Raw genomic sequence first — 25,348 nt, forward strand, 5'->3', positions numbered from 1 at the left:
ATAAGTATTTCAAATTTACCTAATCAACTTCACCCCCCACAGCACCCAAGGTGCTGCTGGCTAATAACCTGCACACCTTAAATTAACATATTATAGAATCTGAAGTGAAACAAAACCGGACGGATCTTAAGTTGACAACCTTTGGCGTGAACAGGAAAACCAAAATAGGACGGAAAGCAGTAAACTGAGACAAGTAACAAAAGAAATGGAGAAGTATAAGTTAAGATATTCTTGGCTTGAGTGAAATAAGGTGGACAGACTTTTGGAGAGTTGGTGACACATGATGGAATCACTTTTCTTTACTCTGCGACAACTGGAGAAAATACTGAGTATAGGAATGGTGTAGGATTACTTTAGAAATGCGAAGAAAAGCCTTATGGAATGGAAGCCTATCTCAGAGAGAGTTATGGTTGCACACTTTAAAATGAGACTTAGAAATGTGACAATAATCCAATGTTATGCACCAACAGAAACAGCAGAGATGGATAAGAAAGAAGAATTCTAACAAGAACTTAATACAGTTATACAGAATGTGAAGAAAAGAGATGTTATAGTGATGGGAGATATGAATGCAAAAGTAGGATCAAATAATGAAGGATTGGAACAAGTAATGGGAAGGTTTGGATTAGGAGATATGGATGAAAATGGAGAGATGTTTATAAATTTTTGTTCAAACCATTATTTAGTAATTTGAGGAACTCTCTTATTGCTGTCAGTAAAAATTCAGATCCTTATTAACTGTAAGGAATAAAAGAGGTGGGGGGAGGGGGCAGATATTGGCAGTGACCACCCCCTTGTAGTTGCATACTTTCAATTTAATATAACATCAGCTGTCAAAAAGTTTGAAACAAGAAAGAAAATGTTTGACATGCAGAAACTTCATGATAAAAGTAAGCTACAAGAATTTAAGCTAGAACCAAGCACTCTCCACATTCACAGAAGATGAAACGGCAACAGCTGGAGATATTGAAGGAACTTGGAATGCTATTAGAGATGGATATCTCAAAACTTGTGAAAAGGTACTTGGATTTAGGAATTATGAACAGAAAGAATTAAGATTAATTCTGTTGTAAATATTTGAGAATCAAAAATGGACTCCTTTACACAGGAATATACTTAATACTCTGATAACTACATAAATGTGCTCTTAGAAGTCAAATGTTTATTTTGTGTAATGTGTAGTTTTTAAAATCAAATGTAAGATTACATTCACCATTTTAGCACCGAAATGCCATTTTGTATACTGTTTTCAATCCTGCAAGTTTGCACAGTTGTCGTAATGACATCTTCATCTTTTATTCACCATAATTCATCGATTGATTGATTGAGTTGCTTTATATTACTTCGTTCTTCTGCCACTTTTGGCTAATTGCGAAGATGAGGATGAGCGATGATATGAAATTGATGAAGGAACACTCACAAAGAACACTCATGCTCAGGCTGGGATTCGAATCCGAGACCTCTGACATCATAGTGCGCTGTGCTGACGACTCCACTACGAAGTCTGGCTTATTCACCATAAATATGTCTCTAGTTATAAGAAAACAACACGCAAAGACATACAAACAGCATCACTTACTTCTTTTACCAATTGTGCCAAAGCCTAGGATAGCAACAGAAAGGTCAGATATGCAGCGGAAGTGCATAATATTTCCCTCCCTTGACCATGTGGAGATTTGCTGGTTTCTGTTCACTGCATCAAAGTTCCTCTCGTGGTTCACAATGTGTGCCACAATGAACTCACTCATTTGATTCCCAAAAAATGAACCTGTCAACCTGGTTACAACGAACGGCAACTTGGGCTAGAAACAAAGGATAAACATACATTACACATACATAAATTATATGCAAAATAACATCCTCCCAAAAAAAATATACGTTGCTGTCCAAGAATTTATGATTGAAGCCCATGTCAGGTTGCTAGTCACGCACCTCCCTAGTTGGCAGATAAAGGAATACCGTCCCGATATGGAGGGTACCGAGTAGGGTGGGAGGACCAAGGACCCAGGGGGAAAAAAAGGAACAGATCAGGCTAAAGTGCTATGGTGAAAGCAAGTGGTCTAGGAACAAAAGATGGACCCATATCAATGCCAGGGTTAAAGGTTGACAGAATACTCCAATAGTGAGAGAAAAGGTAATTTTAAAAAAAATGTTCTGTACTTTTGATATGTTCTTACAACATAAAGATGGCAAAAACCAGTGAATAACTCATTTAAAAAAGAGAATAAATAAAATAAATTACTCACTTTACAAGGATCATATTTTTGTAATAGTTTGTCTACACCAGCCCATGTTCCCTGAATCCATTTTGTACTTGGTAGTTCATACAGCAATGGTGCTAGCTTGTCAAAGTCTCCCACAATGATCTCCGAATCTTTAAGGCTACCAGCATCTGCAGGACGATTCTCTAATAAAACAAAAAATAATTAAAAATATGGCCAATTAGGTCAGAATTTTAAAAAAGTGATTATATTATATACACACACATTCATATATAAGACCTGGTGCTCACAAAAAAAAAAAGAAAGTAAAGTGTCCCCTGTGCTTAGCACCGCCATGAAGGCGTATAGGGGGTGTGGAGGTAACACCCCACACTTTCTTGAACCAGTCGTGAGTGGGGTGATGTGATCAGCATCAGGCCCTTGACCGCCTTTAACCCCCAGGGTTTCCCCCAGGTACCCATGTTATTCGACGCTGGGTGGGCGCCGGGGCCGCTCACTATGTCAAATAATATATAATACAATGATAGAAAAGCATTTTTAGTGCAGATGACCTTCCTAGACCATGTTAGAAAGTGATGAAGTTTAAGAATTTCTAAAATGTTCACATAACCACAATAAAATATTAAAAGTAAAGTTCAAGTTTTACTAACATCTGGTTACTTGCAAAGTTTGCATTGTTCATCAAGACTTTGTTTCACATTAATGTTTCTTTTTGTTATTCTTAGCTCAAGAAGATGAATTATAGGGAAGTTATGAAAAGTTTTATGTGGTATTATTTATTACGTCATGATTAGGGTCCGAATTTTATGTCCTATACAACTGTAAAATATGTATGTAAGTAATTGTGTCTTAAAAATGGGTAACACCATTAAGCCTTGTTTCCATGATAATAATAAAAATATATATATATATATAAAAAAAAACAAGGCAGAAATTTATTTTATTCTAAAACAAACTAAATTTTGTATTTTGTATTTGGTACAGAGTCTGAAGAAGACCTTGCTAGAAGGTTGAAACGTAATGTTTAGTTTATGTTTTAGAAGAAAATAAATTTCTGCCTTGGTCGGCATATTGAGTTTTTGGTTAAAAATGGGTAAATATGTCATGAAAAATTAAAAATATGTCATAAAAATGCAGAAATATTCCCAGTAAACCAAAAATATGCACAACAGTACTTTTGAATTTCTCATTATAGGGGAAGTCAGTATCTTCCAGGGAAGATCGACTAGTGTGCGGGTGGGGTATTAAATGAAGTCAGAATCCCTTTATCCGAAGAATGTAGTGGAAAAATACTGAAAATATTGTGAGGTTCACTGAAATTATCCTAACTTTCATTTACTATTATGTCAGATTTACGCCTTTGTGGAAACTTAAGCATAATTGGTGCGCACTATGAATTGGTATTATTGTTCTATACTAGTTGGTAAGAAAAGATGGCATCTGCTTTTAATTTCCTCGTGCTGCGGAAATGGGGTAAAGCGAAGGAGGCCCTTATATTGTTCGGTTTCGTACCATAGTCATTAAGGAAGGTATTTTTCATAATATAAAGAGAATACATTTCCCTCTACAAAACTTGATATGAAATATTAATGATGACACTGTAATCCAAGAAGTCTTTGACCAATCAAGGGATTCCTATTTGTTTTTCGGGTGTGAAACACATGTATTTCAACAACACAATATTTTGCAAAATGATTAACGTAACCAGTAGGCAAACATTGTCTGTATTCAGGCCTGTACCCAGGATTTTTTTTGAGGGGGAGGGGCAGACCCATAGGCAAATTTCCATAATTTTATCTCATATATACAAAAAAGTTCTTGCAGTTTTTGACGTCCCATTAACCATGCGCTCACAGAGAGGAAACAAAATGATGCTCGTGCCTGCCAAGCGATCGGGAGTTAGTCTGACCATCGACTGTCAGTAATACAGGCATGTTGCGCACACACAGCAGTCATAGCTTGTCCAGTGTCGAAGAGAAATGGAGGTATCAAAGCAGCTTGTTCGCATGTGTTGGATGACGAGGCCCTGAAAGCAGCCATCGAGGAGGACAGTGGTCTAACGTGTGATGAACTTGCAGAAATTTTCTGTGTTTCCGCTCAAACAGTCAAGACTGCACCTGCATGGGATAGGGAAGTCATACAAGTTAAGCAAGTGGGTACCCCACACATTGTCGGCAGCCAACAAGGAACAACGAGTGACAGCCTGTTTGTCCTTGCTCACTCGGCACCTGAACACACCCATATTTGATTGCTTGCTCACTGGTGTCGAAAAGTGGGTCCTCTATGACACTCCCAAGCGTACCAGACATTGGTTGTCGCCACGTGACCTGTTCCTCACACCTCAAGACCACCTCTGCACCCAAGAAAGGTTATGCGCTCTGTATGGTGGAATTGTCGGTGCATTACGAGCTCCTTCCACTTGGTCAGACCATCACTGCTGACCTCTACTCTCAGCAGTTGCAAAGGGTGCACCGTGCATTGCGGCAGAAGGAGCCGGCATTGGTGAATCGCAAGGGTGTGCCGTTCTTGCACAACAATGCCAAGCCACATGTGGCAAAGAGGACCCGGGAGACCTTTCAGCAACTTGGCTGGGAGACACTGTGCCATCCACCATATTCACCGGACCTTGCACCAACATTACCACCTGTTTCATTACCTCGACAACCACCTCCGTGGGAGATCCTTCGCAAAAGAGGGAGACCTGCGGAATGCACTCATGGACTTATTTGCATCCAAGCCCGCCGAGTTTTATCACCAGAGTATGTGCAGCTGCAGGAACGTTGGCAAAAGGTGTTGGATGCTGATGGAGATTATTTCGAAACCTAAAGGTATGTACCGTCCACTGTATTGCTCTTTGTTTATCACTGCTCTAGAACGGCAAGAACATTTTTGGTTACCTTGTATATATATGGGGGGAGTGTATGGGAGAGGGTGGTTAGAGAAATTTGCTCATTTTGCTACGAAATGTTGAAGAACAGCATTTTCTAACCTATGTGTGTACAACCACGTGAAAAATATTTGCAGTTGACCCTGACATTTGTTTCTGTCAGAGAGCGAAAATAAAAATTGTAGGATACAGGTAGACTACATGTATGCATAATACAAACAATTTAAATAGTCTACGAAAAGCAACATATGTGTGTGTAGGTTGATAAATGAGGGTTCACACCCATCTTGCAAAGTCCCTGACTTTTCCAGGTATTTTTCATAACTGTGTAATGATTTAACATGCTAAAAAATAAGAGTTACACTTTAACTTTGTAAGTTAATCAAATGAATCACTTTTGAAAATAAATGAAAGAACCTTTTTATAAGCAATATTACCCAAAAGGAAGATTGTTGGGAAGATAAAACAAAATGTGTTTCCGGTTACAAATTCTGCCAAGCAAAAATCATTTAATTCCCCTGACTTTTCCAGGTTCTGAAAGCTTTTTTTTAAAAAAAATCATTTGTTTCCAATGACCTCAGTCCTAGCCTTGTTTTCCTGACTCCTCCACTTGTCCAGAGCTTTGAAGTCAGTGCAAACCCTGTAAATAAATTATCTGAACGGCTAAATGACCACCCTGGCAGTGTGTCAGCTGGCGTAATATTGTTTCTATGGTGTATTTTCGTTTTTAGAATCTTATTCGACAGTAAAAATAAATGCCAGTGGCAACCAAGAAGCTATTAAATGGGGTTGCATACATGTGGGATAGAAAATGCAATTTTCAACAGCTCGTAGCATCCAATTTTTTGGCCTTGATGTCCTCTGTACACTGTGAAAGTTGCCTGTTGTACGGTCACACCACTGTGTATTTATGTTCAAGACAATTAAAAGTAGAAAAGAAGAAAAAAAAAAAAACAAATTCCGATTGACAGAATTTCGGAAATATTAATATACTTAATTTCTTGAGTGATTTGGACAAATAACAATATATGTTAAAAGTACTTCAGGCTATTTTTTGCCCCAAGAATCTAGCAAGGATTCTGCTGTGAAGTGGATTTTCCTATTTACATAATATTAATTAAAACCCTAAGCCATTGAGTGGCAGAATGGACATCAGTTGCAGAAAAAACCTGATGTTGGAGAAAGAAAACAAAGTTTTTTATCCTTCTGCTCAGTGGTGGCGAAAACGGATCACAGAACTTGCGGTGTGGGTGGAGAGCTAAATGCCCCTTATATGGTTGGTTTTGTATTGCAGTCATTGAGGAACCTTTCTTCCATAATGTAGAGTATAGAAAATTCCCTTCTATTCTAATTATGTGAAACATTAGTGACACTGTAATAGAAGAAACCATTAAGGGTGTAACGATTGATAAATTTTTGGTAAATTACTTTTTATTTAAATTACTTTTCGATAGCCCTCGTATAAATTCTTTTGGAGTTTTAATCTTTTGAATGTACATTTTATCTTTGTTAAAATTGTAACGCAGTTTCTGCCAAGCGAAAAAGAACGCGAAGCAAGTTGAAGCTTGCATTATTTTTCTTTCTTAACAACAATGGGTTCTTTTTCGTTCGGCACTGCGCGGGTTTGTAAATAAGTTTAGCTTGCATTGTGTTTTTCGATATGCCTTTTTGGAAGGGGTAATTGTTGAATGCTAAAAATAACTTTTCAGTTTGTCCAAATCTTTTGTTGGGGAATAGAATTGCGCAATCCAGCAAGTATAAATACCAGCCCTTTCGCTGGCAAAATAATCAGTATAGCAGTAGATTCCGGAATCGTTAGGTGATTAAATCGCTTGTCGAGGTCCAGGGCTGGGAGAACACAAGCGTTGTGAGGGGAGTGGCTGGTCAGCTCTCTCTTCTACAATGTCCTGAGTTTTCCGTAAGCCACCTTTCTGGATTTGAGCTGGTCAGCATGATTCTTAAAGGGGATTTAGCGAGCATATAAATAATTTGATTCATACATATTTAATCTTAATAATTTAAAAGTTTGATTCATAAATTCTATCGAAGTTGGCACTGGTCAGTGTGACTCCGATATAAATTCAAGATATGCATCCTTCTTGTCGAGTTAATTTTTATTCTTAAATCATTATGAATTCTCCTGGTCAGGAGGTTCATTTAAATAAATTTGTTTCTTTGATACTTAAATCCGAGAGCATACCTCTGGTCAGAGGATGTCTTTTAAATCTGATAGCTTATATAGTTTCATGTCCGTTTTAAAGTCTGAGTATCCGGAACGTTTATTGGTTTCTCTTATTTAGGTTTTATATTTGAAGTAATTTTGAAACAATTATAATAGGTGACCGGTCGAGTATATGTTTTTATAGAAATTCATTTAATGTAAAAGTCTATTGTTTTGCTTTTGCAATGTGAGTAGCCAAAAAGGGTAGACAGTGTCCCCTGTTATGTTAAGGAATTCCACGTGGACATTTGTAATTTGTGGCTGAGATATGGCTTTGATGTTGGGTAGAGAAAGGCTCCCCTTATATTTTGTTAGGAATGTTATTGGAGGTTGGCCCTGAAGAGGGTAGTATACCTCATGAGTTCTAGAGAACATAATGCAGATGTGAAAATATGACAGAAGCACGAATAGATATTTACGGAAAGATGTTATGGACATTTTTCTTTGGTTTTGGTTAATTGAAATTTTGTCGATCATTACTGAATAATTTGTCACCTGTTTATTGAAACCAAGTTAAGCTGGGTTAGTTCTATGATGGGATATGGACAATATATATATAAGAGAGAGCTCTCTGGATTGTATGTTTACTCGAAAGCAAGTTTCAGTCTATGTTACGGAAGTCATTTTTGAACAAAAATTTAATTTTGGCATTGTAGTTTTCTCTTGACCAGAAGATTGTATATTTTTCTTTCAACCTATGTTTGGATTTGTAAATAAATTTATAATCGTTAATTGGTATTTCCTTATAGCAAATTTGTCTCATAGGTATAAATTAACTGGCATCCTTTGAGTTTGGTGAGGTGTCCCGCCGTCACTGGTCAGTGAGGCGGAGGCTTTATCAATCCAAAGGACGTCAGATTCGATTATGCTGATTTCGCTCGCGACTCGCATGCGTATCCTCACTGGTCAGTGGGATGCGGGTGTGATCACGATGGAGGTTCAAGCATGAGAATGATTACCTTATTTTGAAATCTTAGATAAGTAAGCATAAATTTAATTTTAATTATATTATTATTCAAAAGCAGACCTTTACCCGAACTTTGGGATGCGGGGTCTCATGCCCCGCAGGAACTGAGCGTAGTCGTGGCATTTATATATTTATAACAGAAAGATATTTGGTAGGCAGCGACGCCCGGTCTTTGTCTGTCGAGGGGACCGAGTTGGTGCGTCGTGTGCCTTGGCAACGGACTGACGCCCTACATTGTTGCAAGGGGTTCCTATTTTGTTGAGTGTCAAACAACTGTTTTTGACTCATAAAAAGTTCAGACAATTTTAATAATGTACACAGTATTCTACAGAAAGCCCTACATAACCAGTACAATGTCTGTAGTAGCGCAAGAGCCTGTCTTCCCTTATATGTAGCAAGTAGTGTCCGAACAGAGACAAAAAAGTCGGGACATGGATTAAAAGGAATGGACTATCCTGACAAAATCGGAACGTCTGATAGCCTTGCATCAATGGTTATAGAACTAAAATAGCCCAGTATTGCAGATTGCAGACTTCTAGAGCATGCCTCTGTCCAGAAACAACCTATTCATTTGCGCAAGGACAAAATTAAAATTCATGCCAAATTTTATAAACCGTCAACGTAATTTTTGTAGGTTTTTATACGTTCAAACTGAAATTTTTCATGGTTCGAGGGGGGAGCCATGGGCCCCTCCCCCCTCCTTGGGTACAGGCCTGTCTGTATTGATGCAAGAGTCTTTCATTTGAAGCAAATAGAATCCGTGGTGGAGCAGGGGACCCATGTTTTAATGTTTTAGCAAGTAGGCCTACAAAAAATGTATCACAAATTTTTACACAATTCATCAAAGTGTAGATACTATGTAACCATTATTATTCAATTCCTTTGATTTTTCTTGCATAACACAACATAATGGTGGTGTTGGATTCTCGTTAGATTCCTTTGTGCATAAAAATCTTGCACACTGGTAACTAGAGGGAATCATTATGAAACATGATTTATAAAGGGCTCCCTTAATCAGTTCTGCAGAGGGGCCCAAAGCTATTGGTACATATTAATCGTCTATTAACATTATCAACCTGTATATACAGTCCCTATTAGCCTATTTATGTTAAACTTTATATTCTTTGGCAATCTGGAAAGGTCATTATCGAAATATTGCTATTTGATGTTGCTCGAAGTTTTTTTTTTGTTGTTGTTGTTCGTTGGAGTTTCAAGATATCATCCCTTTTCTGTTACTTATCTTTTGGAGGAGGGGCAGTGCCTCTTGTACCCTGCTATATCTGCCAATGGGACACAATATATTAAAAATTTGCCCCCTCTAGGATTGACTTTGTGCCCCCCCCCCCCCCTACAAAGGATTCCTGGCTATGGGCCTGGATGGGGAAATCAAAATTGGAGTCACCGGTATCCATTTAAAACACTCTAAATGACACCTAAAATATGCTTTTTAAAACCATGTCTTAGCCAAAACATGACCTAAAGATAAAATACAGTAAGCCCGTGTAGTGTTTCATCACCAATAAAAGCAGCATAATCGTATTCGCAAGCTACAAACTTGTCTAAATGAACTAAAGCATCAAGGAACAGGCGATAATGAAATATGACGTCACAAAAATCTGGGCTCTAATAATATATATCAGGAGCAAATTGCATTGTTGGCTTGCAACAATATTTTAGCTCAATAATACTTATATGTTCCCATAGAATTTATCTTAGAAAAAAGCCAATGCAAATGTGACAGGAAAAACTACTGAGAGACAAAAATTGAAGAAAAAAAGCACGAAGGTAAGGAGGACATTTATATAATAATAAAAATGTACATTTTTGGGTCACTCAAATCTTAAGAACTCGCAGTATTCATAATAAATTTGTGTATGGGATCATAAAATGAATCACAGGCATGTTAGGTTTTTGGAAGCTTATGACTTGCTATATAATCAGAAAGGTTTACTAAACACATTTTTATTATCAATATAGATGAGAAACTCTTACATTCTGTGAAAACAATATTTTAATAGCCATTCCATTGTGCTATAGTTTAGGGCAACCAAATGACGAACGAAATTCTCTAGGGACATGCCGTGACCGGTAAAGTTTGGCAATGAACAGACTCAATTCTCGATGTTTTCTGTGCTGTAGATGTCTGAAAGTTCTTGGAAGTAGCAGTTTTTATTTCAGAATTGCAAAAAACGATTACTTGATGGGAAAATAGTGTGCAGAATTTGAGATTTTCAATGTTGGAAAATTTCAAACATTTCCCGCATGGAATTTTAAAAATTTCCCGTAACATCCAATCCCTACCAAAAACATTCAATCCTGCACATCCCTAATAATCACACAAGAGAAGCAAATATTTCCAATTCAAGATTGCACATAAAATTTCTTGTCATTAGTAGATATGGAAATGTTCTGTGTCAATACTTTAAGTTTATTGTGAAAATAAAGATTAATAGAGATTCACACAGTAACAGAGAGGCCTCACATTGGCATACAAGTAATAATAGCCAATCTAGTATATATACTTCTAAATCACAATGTCATTTTTCGTTTTAACTTTTCAGTCTAGCTTTAGTATTCCTGTACGAATATCACAAATGTTATTTTCTACCAGTCTTGAAAAATAATTGGGAAGGTTCGATATTCAAATCCTCTTCTTTAATGTAACATTCAAAGATCATACAAGATAATTCCTTATAAACAGCTGTGCTAATTGATATAATTACATGAAACATTCACCTGAAACACACTTTTTTTTAGAATTGATAAAAAAACATAGGAAAGTATCTAAATAATCATAGACAATTCTGTACGTAAGATTATACTTGAGTTAATATTATTGTAAGCAAACAAATGTTCAGAAACATAGCGAATCGAACGCCATGTTCAAATTTTAAAATTTAGAAACAGTGTTATTAACATACAAGCTTGTTTCCCACAGAGGTAGAATTCTTATTGAAAGACCTTCTAGCCGGAGCGGAAACAAAGGCGATCTAGTACGGAGTCTATCTCCGTGGCTTGAAATCCGTAAATACCGCATAACATTACAATCATACATTTTGCACAATTTGTTCAGCGTTAGTTATTATATGGAAATCTGTAGTAAGAATTGGATAGTACAAAATAATACATTTTTCTATCTCAGAAAAGTGTCTCAACATACTTTGGGAAGTGGAAAGATGCCACCAAACCTACCATGCCTGAAGACAGACTGAACACCAAGGCCTTCACATCTTCTGAGAAGCCACAGGGCAGAGGAGGATCCTCCAGGCAACAGCATCTAACAAAGAGGGGGACTGTAAAAGCAGCAGGTGAGCATTTTACATCCTGTATATAATTAATTTAGCTTATTATTCCAAACAAAAAAAGTCTCTGTGTGCCTCTGGACAATAGTTCGGGGTGCAAAGGGATGCTGTCCACAAAGCAAATGTTGCTCAAGCAAGAATTGAAAGCTCATATCAATATGGGTTCAGAAAAATCGACGTAGCTTGTACCATGACGACCTTCCAAATAAAATTACTTAGCGGGTCTCTATTTGTAGGGGTTCATTACTGCATGATTATCAGTTATGGAATGAAACAAATTTAAAGCAACAAAACCTTTCAAACTTGAAGAAAGATTTATACAAGATTGTTCCATTTTGCAGTTTTTCAAAGTCAGTAAAATCTCACAAGTGTGTTGAGAAGCAAATGAAAAGACTCTTTAGGAGGGCACTTTTGACCGGTTCCATATTTTTATTATTATGCAACATGTAGATTGATCCATGCCAGAAAAGTTCACACTGATTGCTTCCTTCTTGACAATCTTGATAACAAGGTTGGAACTTGTGCTCTCAGCTCATATTTATAAAGGTTCCAGTTGCATTGTTTTTAGTTGTTAATTAATAATATCTCAGCATTATTTTTACCTTGTACCTTTCAGAGGCAATTTGGTTATCCAGGGACGACAAAATCAAACTGCTGCAAAGTAGAAGCGGAACAATCACAACAAATTGGTAAGTACCATTGGCTCCATACTCTGTATTCACTGTTGACATAAATACATTTACAAATTTCTCACAATGATATTCTTGAAACTAGAGCCATTCTGTTTACTTTAATAAAGTTCTATTTAATGTTATTTTGTTCACCGAGGTAATAGTTTAATTTTATGATAATTTAAAATGGATGGTTTCGATATTACCACAAACAAAATGCCTCATGAATTATTTCACACTATTTCTACATTATGTAATAAACTTTATTATTTAGGAGTGTAGTGGTGAGCCCATGGGGATAGAAGTTATAATCGTAGTTTTGGTTAAACTTTCCAAAAATAAATTAAATAAACACATGCAGTTTTGCTGCAAAATATCATATCCCCATTACGAAGTTTGTTTGCACAATTGACTGATTTTGTGCAATGCTTCACGTGATACGTAAGCATATGTTCAGCCCATATGATTGCATGGGAACAGGACTTTTCATCGAGACTGATTGATATGATTTATTTTTTGCTTTGCTTTTCTGCCACTTTTGGTTAATTGCAAAGATGACGATGATGTGAGGAAATTGATGAAGAGAGACTCATAAAAAACAACCATGCCCAGGCCGTGATTAGAACCCAGGATGCCTGTTATCGTAGCGCACTATGCTAACCACTCCACCATGGAGGTCGGCAGGAATTTTCGCGTAAATGTTATAATATGAATGCGAAAATATGATTGGGGAACTTCTTTCTGTTTAAAAATTGCATGAAATGGTTCAAATGCAGTTTACATAGAAAAGACAATAGTCACAATGAATACTGTAAAAAAAACATCGTTTCTGGGCTCGCCGAATGTTGACCATTCTAGCAGAAACTGGGCAGTGTTCAAGTAAGCTACAAGAGAATGCACAAATGATTGTACAGCACACTAACCATTGCCATAATAATTGTGCAAAATGAACTTCTTGAATGACATAAAAAATTTAGGAATAAGTAGGAAGTGGCACACCGTAAGCGCTGCTTCTCTGCTACCCATTTGCCCTTCGCTCTCTCGGAGATGGCATTTCCCTCCTTTGTGATTGGCAAAGAAACTGTCGAGCAATCGCTAGCGGCGGAAAGTTACAATCTGGATTGAGAGTGGTACAGCTTCCACCCAGTGGGGTGCTTAATGGGGTTTGGTTGGGGTCATAACCACCCCTTCCTTTGACCCAGTATTTCTTTGAAAGAGATGAAAATATGGCAAAATGAGAGCAGACTAATGAAAGAAGTGTACGAACTCCCTCCATTTCAGAAATCCATGCCACTGCTTCCGCCATTTGTCTCTAGTCCTTTGTAGTTTGTTCCTCTTTGCACTCATACATCTACAGTCGGGCCGCGATAAGAAGTGGTATGCAATCAGAACGCAAAACGGCAGAACATGACCAAATTCTGTCTCCTCATTGGCTGCCATGTGGCTGGGGGTTTTCTGTGTTGCTACGTTCGCACAAACAGGCAGACAGGCTAATCAGCTGTTGGCAAGCTCAGGAAAAAATAAAACGTCACATGAAATTAAGCACGTACGTATCAGTATGCTATGTGTTATTTCAGTCGTAAAGTGATAAATTAATGAATCTAGAAGTTTGAATCTGAAGTTTCTTGTAGGTTAACGTTAACTTCCCATGTGAATTTTACTCTCTGGCAAGCATGAAACATTTTATCTTCCTGCTCTACACAGCAACCGAAAACTTTCACTGAAAGAACCTTTGTTGTGTTTTTATTATGCTACATGGCAAGCATCAGCTACCGGCATCTTTTTACTTGTGTTGTGTCGTATCACAATTACCAACAAAATAAAATGCGTCTTGTGTTATGAACAACTGTGGAAAATCGTTCTCCTTTGATTTCATGCTGCCTCTCTTTGCCTTCTTTGTCATGCCGCGGCGTTAGTCTTTTTCGCAACTTGATACCGACCGCAGCTATACCCGCCTATTGTTTTTGTATACGAAACTCACCCTTTGTTTTGTAAAGACATTGTTGAAGCTTCAGAACGTACAAATGAAATGTATTTCTTGAAAATTAGGGCAAATTATGTATAAACAAATTACGTACAACTTGGTTTCGTTAACACGTTTTTAAATACTATTTTTCAGAACCTACAAAAATTCACCTCTAAAACAGAATTTCACAGAACTGAGTTACTGTATTACGGAGAATTTATCAAGAACAAATCAATTGTGTGTGAATTGATTGATTGAGTTGGTGTTTTAAAGTCCACTTTATACACACTACAGCTAATCTGGAATGGATCTACAGTTGGAAGTGGGATCCGAACCACTATGTGTCTCGACAGGGTATCGAACCCAGGACTACTTGATTACAAGGCGACGGTGCTTACCCAACCAGTGTACCATCGGGGAGGCACATGTGGGTGTGTGAAGTGAGATAATTTGGGAAGCTGCATGAGAATATGGGCTCCAGCAATACAGAGTTCAATAAATTACAACGAAATGTTTGGCAATTGCTCGATTTTCGTTACATTAATGATACATTTGGTACATGTGTTATTAATGCTTCGAGCTACCTGTATGTAAAAACATAAAAAATGAATGAAAGAACAGAAGTAGTTAACATTGTTCCTTCAAATATGAACAGAGTTGGAATGAGAACAATGGAAGGGTCCCGTTGTTGACTGTTTAAGAAGATGTTTAATCCTACACGTGTTTCTGTGGGCTTGCGAAAATCCTGAAGTAGGTCAATCCGGCAACGGCACGTTACTACCAGAGCGGGTGGTTCCACGCCAGTTGCTAGCACGTCCCGACTGTAGTTGGTTACAAGGTGCAACACCACGTTGATTTGATGCATGCCAAACAATCAAATGAATGCTTAAGGCAGCATCCAGGAGGCATTTGTTTAATTTTCTGAACTTCAACACCGCTGATCTTAAGTCTACTTGGCTGAAAACAATATCGTTGCACCAGCCTTGACTTTGGGATACAACTGAACTGCTGCACCTGGTCTCAAAAATTTCAGCAAACTAGATGGGGCCTCTGAATCACAGTGTTCACCACTGGTCATTACATTGCCCTTCGTTTGTATTGGAATGTACCACTTTTATATTTCGTTCATACCAATAAGTTTCTCAAATAAACTTATTAAAGCTGTGTGTGTGGGGGGGAGGGGGGATTTCACACAGCCTTTTCCACCTCAGTTCTGTCACAGAAAACAATGATATTGGACTATTTTAAGTTTGCATCAAATCCTTTTTCATAAAAAAAAATGTACTGATATGGTTTGAAATTAAAAAAAAAATTGGGAAATTCCCCCACGAAATTTCTATTATTCCCGATTATTTTTTATCTGCTTTCAAGTAGGGAGCCAGCCCACAACTTTAAATTTGATTTTATTGATAACCGTTAGCGATAAAAACATCAAATATTCCAATGATTGTTTTTGTGAGGTAAATGTCTATCCTAGACTGACATGTTGTTGTTGTTATGAATAAATTGTTAGTTAAGTGTTATTGTTTGTCATTATTTTCTAGATCACCGGTAAGTAGCACTAAAACAAATACTTTCTCATACAGGTTCCAGTACATTAATAATTTGTAAAAAAAAAAAAAGCAGATCTTTGCTTTAACCCTCCCCTAAAAACAAACTTCACTCGAAAGAGGTCTATCTTGGGCCAGAGGAAAAACTGGGGGTCTATTTTCTAAGAGTTCCTTCAACTTTAGGGGGGAAGGGGTGGGGTAAAGGAGGGTACAGAACCAGCACTGCGAAGGGGTGATTGGTCCGTGGGGACGTAACTCAGGCCGGAAGGGACACAGGCACCAGCGGGTTGCTGAAAAAGCAGCCGTTTGTGAAAACTCCATACTTCCACCCTTTGACGAGCCCTGTCTAAATGGGCTCCTTGGGAATCCTGGTCTCAGTATCGGGGTCATGTGATGGCGTAGGGTGTGTGGGTGAATGCTCGCCTCTGTCCGTGTACGTGAGAGGCCATCCCCTTTCCCTTTTTAGTTGTGTAGGGGAAGTAGGGGAAGGGTTGCAGGGGATGTAGTGGTTGGATGGAAACTCGCACGACTCGCTCCTTTACACTTCACACTGCTCGGTCTTCTGTCGCCTGGAAGCAGTTCGATCTCCTTTCCATTTTTTCCAGTATTCTTCCAGTGACTCATAGTGCCACAATCTGAACAGCTATTGGCAAATATGGAACATTCTCAGATCACATTGTATTTGGACTATTTTATGTATCTCGGTACGTCTCTAGGTGCATCGCGACAATGGGGATGAATAAAGGAACAGACCCCTGGCTTCACAGTGTGTTACACTAACAATTTCAAACTGTGAGTCTTAACGTCATTTTAGGGCTTTTAACTACAATATTGGTATCGGAAAGTATCGATTGGATTTTACTTACTGATACCAGTCGATAAGTTTCCATCATTCCGATCGTTCGCGGGGTAAAATTCGAAGCTTTTATTGATTTTGTACTAATATTATGTGGAAAAAACTGTACTTTGTGATTACATAACAGATACTTTACATTCTAATGTAGTTTTAATTATATTAAAGCAGAACTCTGGTAAATTAATGCTTATAATTGGAGTGGAATATTCACCCAATCAATATTTTGAACAAGTTTTAATTTTTACAATTTACAAGCATCGGTATGAGTATCTGTTTCAAAGAGGTACGTTGATTGAATGACTCACAGTACATATCTCAGATTATAATGTTCACAATTGGTTATATCGGAACACCAACACCAATAACCTCAATTTTCTAATATTCTCAGGTAAGTCAGAAAACATATAATATATTCTCACAGAGAAACATGAATTCTATAAACACATATTCATGTTGCAGTTTAAATATTCCGTGAAATACTTCTGTTAGCTGTAAACATTGTAATTCCAGCCACCAGTTTTGACATGATGAAAATATACTAAATTTTTCTTATATTTTGGTGTACATTTCTTGAACGCTACGATATTTCAATACTCCTAATGTTCATCTATCCGTTATGATTTTGCAAACTTCTCAAATAAACTGTTAACATTTTAAACATTCCTTATCCATAAATATGTTTAGAAAGCTTCAGAAATCATTTGAGGGAGGCTACCACTAACAACGGAGGTTATCTAAGTGTCCCCTTCAGATTTCCATGAAACTTCGCAGGTGTATAGAGGGGCCAAAAGGAAGAAATACGTTTTTTTTTTTGTTTCGGCTAAAAAATGGTTTTAGGATGAAAAATCTCCCCTCTAATGTCAAGATGAGGACAAATTGAAGTGGGGATCTGACCCCTGTGTCCCGCTCCAATTTCCACTAAACTTGGCAGGTGTATAGAGGGGCCCAAAGGAAGAAATAAGTGTTTTTTGTTTCGGCTAAAAAACTGTTTTAGGAGGCAAAACTCCCTTCCAATGTCAAGATTACAAATTGAAGTGGGGATCTGACCCCTGTGTCCCCCTCCGATTTCAATGAAAATTGGAAGGTGTAGGGCCCAAAGGAAGAAATACATATTTTTTTGGTTTCAGCTAAAAAAAACTGTTTTAGGGGGCAAAAACCCCCTCAAATGTCAAGATGAGGCAGATTGAAGTGGGGATCTGACCCCTGTGTCCCCCTCTTGTGTCCTTGGATATGGATATCATCTATATGATATCTAGGTCATGCTTGATAGGGTTATGGTTCCCGTGTGCGGCTATTTTGATGCTCCGTTACCCTGCCTTAATCCGTCTATTGTTATGCCCATACCTATCCGGGAACAACGGTGTCTATGAATTCGGCATCTCTCTACAATTGCACAGCGTTTGGTACCGACAATCCTACAGTTCTGTGCTGTGTGTGTTCCAATTATAATTATATGAGCGTGTTGTTTCTATGCCAGATTTACGTGGTTTCGGAGTCAGATCACCACTTCAATCTGTCCTCATCTTGACATTTGAGGGTGTTTTTTAACCCCTAAAACAATTTTTTAGCCGAAACAAAAAAAAATATATTTCTTCCTCTGGGCCCCTCTATACACCTGCCAAGTTTCGTGGAAATTGGAATTGGACACAGGGGTCAGATCCCCACTTCATTTTGACATTTGAGGGGGTTTTGCCCCCTAAAACAGTTTTTTAGCCGAAACAAAAAAATACATATTTCTTCCTTTGGGACCCTCTATACACATTCCAAGTTTCATGGAAATCAGAGGGGGACACAGGGGTCAGATCCCCACTGCAATTTGTCCTCATATTGACATTTGAAGGTGGTTTTAACCCCCTAAAACAATTTTTTAGCCGAAACAATAAACACGTATTTCTTCCTTTGGGCCCCTCTATACACCTACCATGTTTCATTGAAATCGGAGGGAGGACACAGGGGTCAGATCTCCACTTCAATTTGTCCTCATCTTGACATTTGAGGTGGGTTTTGCCCCCTAAAACCGTCTTTTAGCCAAAACAAAAAAAAAACCCACCTATTTCTTCCTGTGGGCCCCTCTATACACCTTCCAAGTTTCATTGAAATCGGAGGGGGAGACAGGGGTCAGATCCGTACTTCACTTTGTCCTCATCTTGACATTTGAGTGGGGGTTTTGCCCCCTAAAACCGTTTTTTTAGCCGAAACAAAAAAAATGTATTTCTTCCTTTGGGCCCCTCTATACACCTGCCAAGTTTCATGGAAATCAGAGGGGGACACTTAGATAAACTCCCTTGTAAGTTCCATCTATATAAATTTGCACACAATACGTTCAAATACACCTATCAAGAACTTTTTAAATAACATAGATAACAGATGACTCTGTTCGGTTAGCACATATGTATCACCAGTGGCGTATAGTGCATTCAAAACCAGGGCTATCTCACCACACCAAAATGTTCAAATACACAATAATTTGCTAATGGGAAAGGAGGGCTACTTTTCATTCATTTTTTTTTAAATTTGGAGTGACATGACATTGTGATTACATATACAGATCTCTCAAGTAATAACGAAAGAGTATCATTAAAGGAACAACGACACGGAAAGGATTTCAAGTATATAATGAGTATTAATAACATCTAGCTGTCTATATTCTGAAATATATATATGAAGACCTACATACGAACATAAAATACAACAAAGGAATAAATTTTGCCCAAATTTCAGGGTCACGTATTCACAAAATGTTCATTCTCACCAATATGTTCATCTTCAAAACAATCCTTATCCTGATAACAACCAAATTACTCAACAGGACTTGTCCAGATGCAATTCTGAAATGAGTCAATCCTCTTAGAGCAGAGATACTTCCTTTAATCGTCACAATTGTAGATGGAAATGTTAATACTAATTCTTCAATATATTTACAAGTAAACAGTGTCCTTGTCAATAATAGTTCGTTAATTACGTGGCCCATTTTAGTTCTCTGCTCACAACACAGAACATATAGTTCTTTCACTCACAACACTGCACACAAGATCTCGCTATATGTGTATATAGACATAAAACCCGTGCACTCTGAACGCCTCCCGAGGCCTGATGAGATTTCGGTTCCAGATTTTTCTCACTTTTTATTTTCTGAGCCGCAGCCAACATACTCTCGTCCTAACTACAGAACCAAAAATTTCTTATCGACGTGATCACGTACCTACCCTGGTTGTTTGAAGAGGCCAATATCCTCTTTTGCTAGTGTTCTACGAGTGTTCCTTGCAACAGTGACGTTCTTGACCCAAAGGGAAAATTTCCCATCATATGCCATCCTCTTCCTATTTCTTGTACTTTGTCGTCTCCAAAATTACCCGATCCTGGGAAAATTTCATCCTGAGAACAATGGGTTACCAACACTGCACAATGGATGCGTGAAGACTGACCATGTTTAATGCACATTCTCCTTCCCTGTATTACTTCGCCTCGTGAATTCGTCAAAGAAGACGTGCAAGGTTTCAAACTCCTAAGAAATAAGCTTGCCAACACCTAGAAAATCAAGTTGCCAACTACAGAAGCACAATCATCTGAAGAATTTTACGTAGATTCTCTAATCTTCTCTTCTCGATTTTAGTCCTGGGCCTCATGCTTCCCAGATAATGTAGAATATACGCCTCTGAATTTCACACAGATATAGAGATATAGTTCAGGATTCCATACTAAATACCTATGATGGGGCAATTGACATACTTGCTTATTTTTACATTGCTTTTTAATCTATCTACGTTAATCGCTACGATGATTAAACAAACACATCTGTGGCTTAACCAGGATTCAAACCTAGAACGTAGGCATCTAACAGTTACTGGCTAATTAATGTGTCCCACCATGAGTCACTGGACCCCATACACACTTTTCATATGTGTGTGTGTCCATTACCGCCACATATGTAGTAGGGTAATTTTATTTGTTGTCTACCAGTAGGACTCTAGGAATTCTCGAACTTTTGTATTTGGCTGTTTATCCAGCTCGCATGTATGGACATCTTACATTCTATGGTCTTTTGCTCATTCTTCATCTTATTAGGATTCTTATTTCTGTTCAATCCATTCTCGTGCTTACCTGTTACTTCACTACTTACTATGTTGGCTTTGCCTTTCTAATTTCGTCGCTTTTTACCTCATTAGATTAATTGCGACTATGTGGATAGATGAGAATTGATGGAACACAGTAAACTCTGGTGACTTTGTGAAACATTCCATGTTTGTTATTTTTTGTATCAAACTGCAGCATCTCAGTAAGAAACTACAATAGGAATTTAAAAACTTGAAGTTTTGAATGCTGGTAATTATAATGATATACTGTTGTCATTCACAAACTGAAACATATTGGAATATTTTGACAAGGAAGAAGAAAACAACACCCACTGGGCCACTGCAAGTGCATTAGGTACTGTAATGGCATAGAAGCATAAGATAATAAAGACCCATATTAGGCTCATACAAACTTGCATTCAGCCCAACAATAAATTGTTTCATTGTTACCTTTCTGGCACTTTTGGCTAATTGCGATGGTGAGGATGAGTGATGATATGGTGAAATTGATGAACACACACACAAACACCAAAGGCCAGGCCGGGAATCAAACTCGGGACCCTAACCACTCAGGCACACAGGTTTACAGTTTGATACTTTCTTGTGTTAAAGAATTAATTTGAGATTTCAAAAACCAAAAATGTATTTCAACGTCCAATTTTCCTAGGCTGATCTATTTTAGACAATATTTCATCCACTGAGTGAAGAAGTTGGCCTTCTGTGACAACTTTCAGAATTGCCAGTTCATTACATTCCACTTACAATGAAGCCACCCTCTTGCAATTCTATGATACGATCAAGGTGAAGTCCCTCGCAGTACTTTTCCTCCGCACCACGAAGACTTGTTCTTTTAGATCTCAGTTCAGTTAGGGCATCATTAAACGCTTCTTCGCAATAATGTGTGTATGTACCTCTTGTATGTGTGTGGCATTCTTTGGCCTCTACAAGAACAGAAACTGACTTTAGGAACTGAAGTAGATTCATCAGAGCACCCTTCGTGTTGGACAGAAGGTGCCACACAGTCACGTAAGGTAGCGAAATTTGTCAACATCACCCGTACTCTCTACACACCACAAACTTCACATCAGCAGCGTATGATTCACTACTGTTCCTACAAAACTCACCCTATCTTCCCACTTCTTGCTTCAGAGGGTGCACACAAACAAAGATTTGCAGACAATGTTTGCACGGTCTCAATGCAGACAACGAAAATCAGCTGTCTGCTGTTTTCAGCTAAGCATCTGGAAGAACAGATTGCTGCACAAGTCAGGCACGCAAACGACCGACTCGTTTGTCAACAGAACGAACACTATTAGCGTGGGACACCAGAAACCAAAAAACATACCGTCTGTCACAAAGTCACTCCAGTTTACGGTAGAAGCAACATTCATGCCTTACCCTTTATACGTCTCTAGAATAATCACAAAGACGAGAATGGATGATGAGTTGATGAAATGTCAGTGCTTTATACAGAATTGGAACCTAGGACCACAGGCTAGGTGGCATGTTACGCTTACTACTCTATCGCGGAGGGAAGGATCACCTTCTATTTACAAACCCCTGAAAAGGAGATCTGACAGCCTCTACTTTCCTTTCTTGCCTTTTTCCATGTACTTAGAGTCTTCATCTAAATGACACTCTCTCTGCATTGTTCCATACCCTAGGTTTATTGTTCTACTGAAGCCATGTTTAATTGTGGCATGATGTTATCCATCATCAGTTCAAACCATTTTGCAATATTCGGACTCTATGTTATATATCTGTCAGGCACCTTAAGTCTCTTCTTCTAAAATACCATAAGGCTATAGTCAAATACTATTAGTACTTAGCCCTAAGAAACATGAGGAATTAGTATATATATGGATTAGGGACCTTACAGGGAACCGGCCCTCATGTAACAAGAATCACCTACTATTTCTTTCATTATAGCTAATTTGTCAATAATGAAAACATCAATTATGAAATCTAACACAGAAAAAGAAGATAAAAATGGTCTTCGAGCAACATCGTAAAATGTATTAGCATCATAGAGTTATAAGTTTCACAGATCAATGTGACATTGAAAAAAATATAAGATAGAATGTAAGCCTCACATAAGTTTAGCAAGATAGGAGGAAAGCAAAAGTGTGCATGGCACACAAAGAAATTAATAGATGTTTTGGAAGATAGTCCACAGTGGATAGATAATTATTAGGGTTTATTACAGATAATTATTACTACAGCATGAAATCAAATAAAGGAGACATCAAGATTAAGCACTACAACTTTAAAGAAAATTAGAATAGGATTTATATATAATTATTATATCATGAAATCAAGTAAAGGAGACATCAAGATTAAGCATGACAACTTGAAAGAAAATTAGAATAGGATTTATATATAATTATTATATCATGAAATCAAAAAAAGGAGACATCAAGATTAAGCATGACAACTTGAAAGAAAATTAGAATAGGATTTATATACAATTATTATTATATCATGAAATCAAATAAAGGAGACATCAAGATTAAGCACGACAACTTGAAAGAAAATTAGGATAGGGTTTATAGATAATTATCTTTCAGATTTAGCAGGCAAAATACACAGCTAATGTTGGTTTGGAATACACTTTTACAACTACAAAAGAAAATAATTTTAGATATTTACATTGATTATATTAATTTACGTAAGTTATAGATTATGTTAGGACTGAAATCAATGAAGAAGGTTGTGATGTGTCATCCATTCTATCAGCATTTACGTCATCATCATTATTACCAGTTCATCAATTTCTATTTTCTCAATTTGCCATTTTTCGATGTCATCATGGAGCTCTGAGATGGATGCCTGCAGGGTCTCAGCTTTTTCGTTAACCTTGACAAGTGAAACAAAAGTGATGGGAAGATATAAATAAAATGTTATGAAAATACACAGTGTTACAGCACAGAGCATTAGCATATCCTTGTCAGAATAAATAAGGTTACCAGATCACTCAAAGGGAAAAGTAGGGTATGCTGTGCCAAATTGAAGGACTTTGTCAAAATGTAGGACACAAATTATACACATCAAGTAATACACATTACAAGGGCATGTTAGCAAATAATGTAAAATTGACAAATTTTAAACTAAAAAATATGATTTTGTAGCTATTTATTAAATACAAAATTCCAAAACTTGTGATTAATACCAAACAACCCACTTCTTACTATACATGTTTTCAGTTGTAATCCTCACAGGAGACACTTTGTTTTCTTCAACATTTTAGGTTAAGTCAAAATATGCGAACTTTGAAAAGTTAACATTTATCTTTGGTTAAATTGTTTTTGCAATTATATTGAATCATTACCAAATCTTTTACAAACTCTATGATAAATTTAATTCTCTCATCAGTCCATTGTGCTGATATTAGTGAAAATAATCTATCGACATTTGCATTATGACCTGGATTGTCAAACAAATATTCAGCAATCAGCATAACTTGAAATAATATGAAACATACGCCCATGACATAAATTGAAATGATTCAAGAAGTTTTGTTTGGGGCAATTTTTAGTTCAATAACTTAGTTCTGTACGTTTCCTGCTTTACAATGAAAACAATGAATAGGATTGGGAAATACCTTCAAAGCTCTATGATTGATTCCATCGGTACAAACACCAAAAGTAAGACATTTATGTCTTTTTATTCAAAATCTTGTTGGATGCCAGGCATAAGGCTAAAATATAGTAATATAATTAAGCCTTGTTTCCATATTTAAAAACACTAAGTTGCTGACCAAGGCAGTTTTTTAAGATAAAAACACTTAACAGGTAACATTTCGACCCTGAATTGGAATGGAGGACTCAAGATAAACAAGGAATGGAAGAGTGTGTTAGAGAAAGTGGAAAGGATGAAGAAAAGGAATGAAGAAAAAAGAAGTATGAACAATGAAGAAAGAAGAGAAAAGAAGAAGACCAGAAAAGGAGGTATTCATCAATAACCAAAAAGGCAGGAGGGGTGGGGGAGTGGTAAGCAGGTGGTTCTAGACTCTTGCTAATCTTGACCTGTCAATCACCTGTCAGTGTAGTAGACTCATTAGTCAACAACTGTCAGGAGGTGATATGTTTAATTCCTTTGGAGAAATCTTCCTAGATAAGGACTGTCAACTTGATTTGTTGTTGTGTGGCTAGTGACCCTGCTATGTGTATGTAATCTTTCTGTGTGTAGTATATTTCATCATTTTAGTTTAGTTCTTCGTCTGAGGAAGGCCCTGATACAGGGTTGAAACGTTACGTGTTAAGTGTTTTTATCTTAATAAACTGCCTTGGTCAGCAACTTAGTGTTTTTAAAGTATAGAACATGTACGGGAAAAAGAAGTAACTCTAAGAATAGAAGTGAATAGTTAGAATAATAGTTAGAAGTGAAGTATAATATTTGTGTCATTTAACTGAATTGGAATGTCTTAAATATCTTCCAACGTTTGGCCATTTCATGTTACAACAAAGTGCAAAATAGTTCCATATTCTGTGTGAATATTAACTTTATGTACAAATGCTAATCATGATATAAAACATTGCGTATAATCTCAACTATGAAATCCTAGCTTCTCACTAGTAATAGAACTTGAAATGTGTTAAAAAAGCTGATGTGCTTGACTACCGTGCTGTGCCAT

The 25,348-nt window shown here is 37.3% G+C and overlaps 1 protein-coding gene across 1 annotated transcript in view; it reads right to left on the reverse strand.

Moving 5' to 3' along the window:
* LOC146004137 (glyoxylate/hydroxypyruvate reductase A-like) overlaps positions 1-25,348 on the reverse strand; it is a 53,631-nt gene that overhangs the window by 13,848 nt on the left and 14,435 nt on the right. The window contains exons 2-3 of the mRNA XM_083142804.1: positions 2,247-2,407; positions 1,580-1,802 (exon numbers count right to left, since the gene is read on the reverse strand). Of these exons, the coding sequence (XP_082998930.1) occupies positions 1,580-1,802; positions 2,247-2,407 (384 nt within the window). The remainder of the gene's footprint in view (positions 1-1,579; positions 1,803-2,246; positions 2,408-25,348) is intronic.

This window comes from Lepisma saccharinum, chromosome 21 (genome assembly GCF_977018435.1).
Source record: "Lepisma saccharinum chromosome 21, izLepSacc3.1, whole genome shotgun sequence".
Classification (NCBI taxonomy): domain Eukaryota; kingdom Metazoa; phylum Arthropoda; class Insecta; order Zygentoma; family Lepismatidae; genus Lepisma; species Lepisma saccharinum.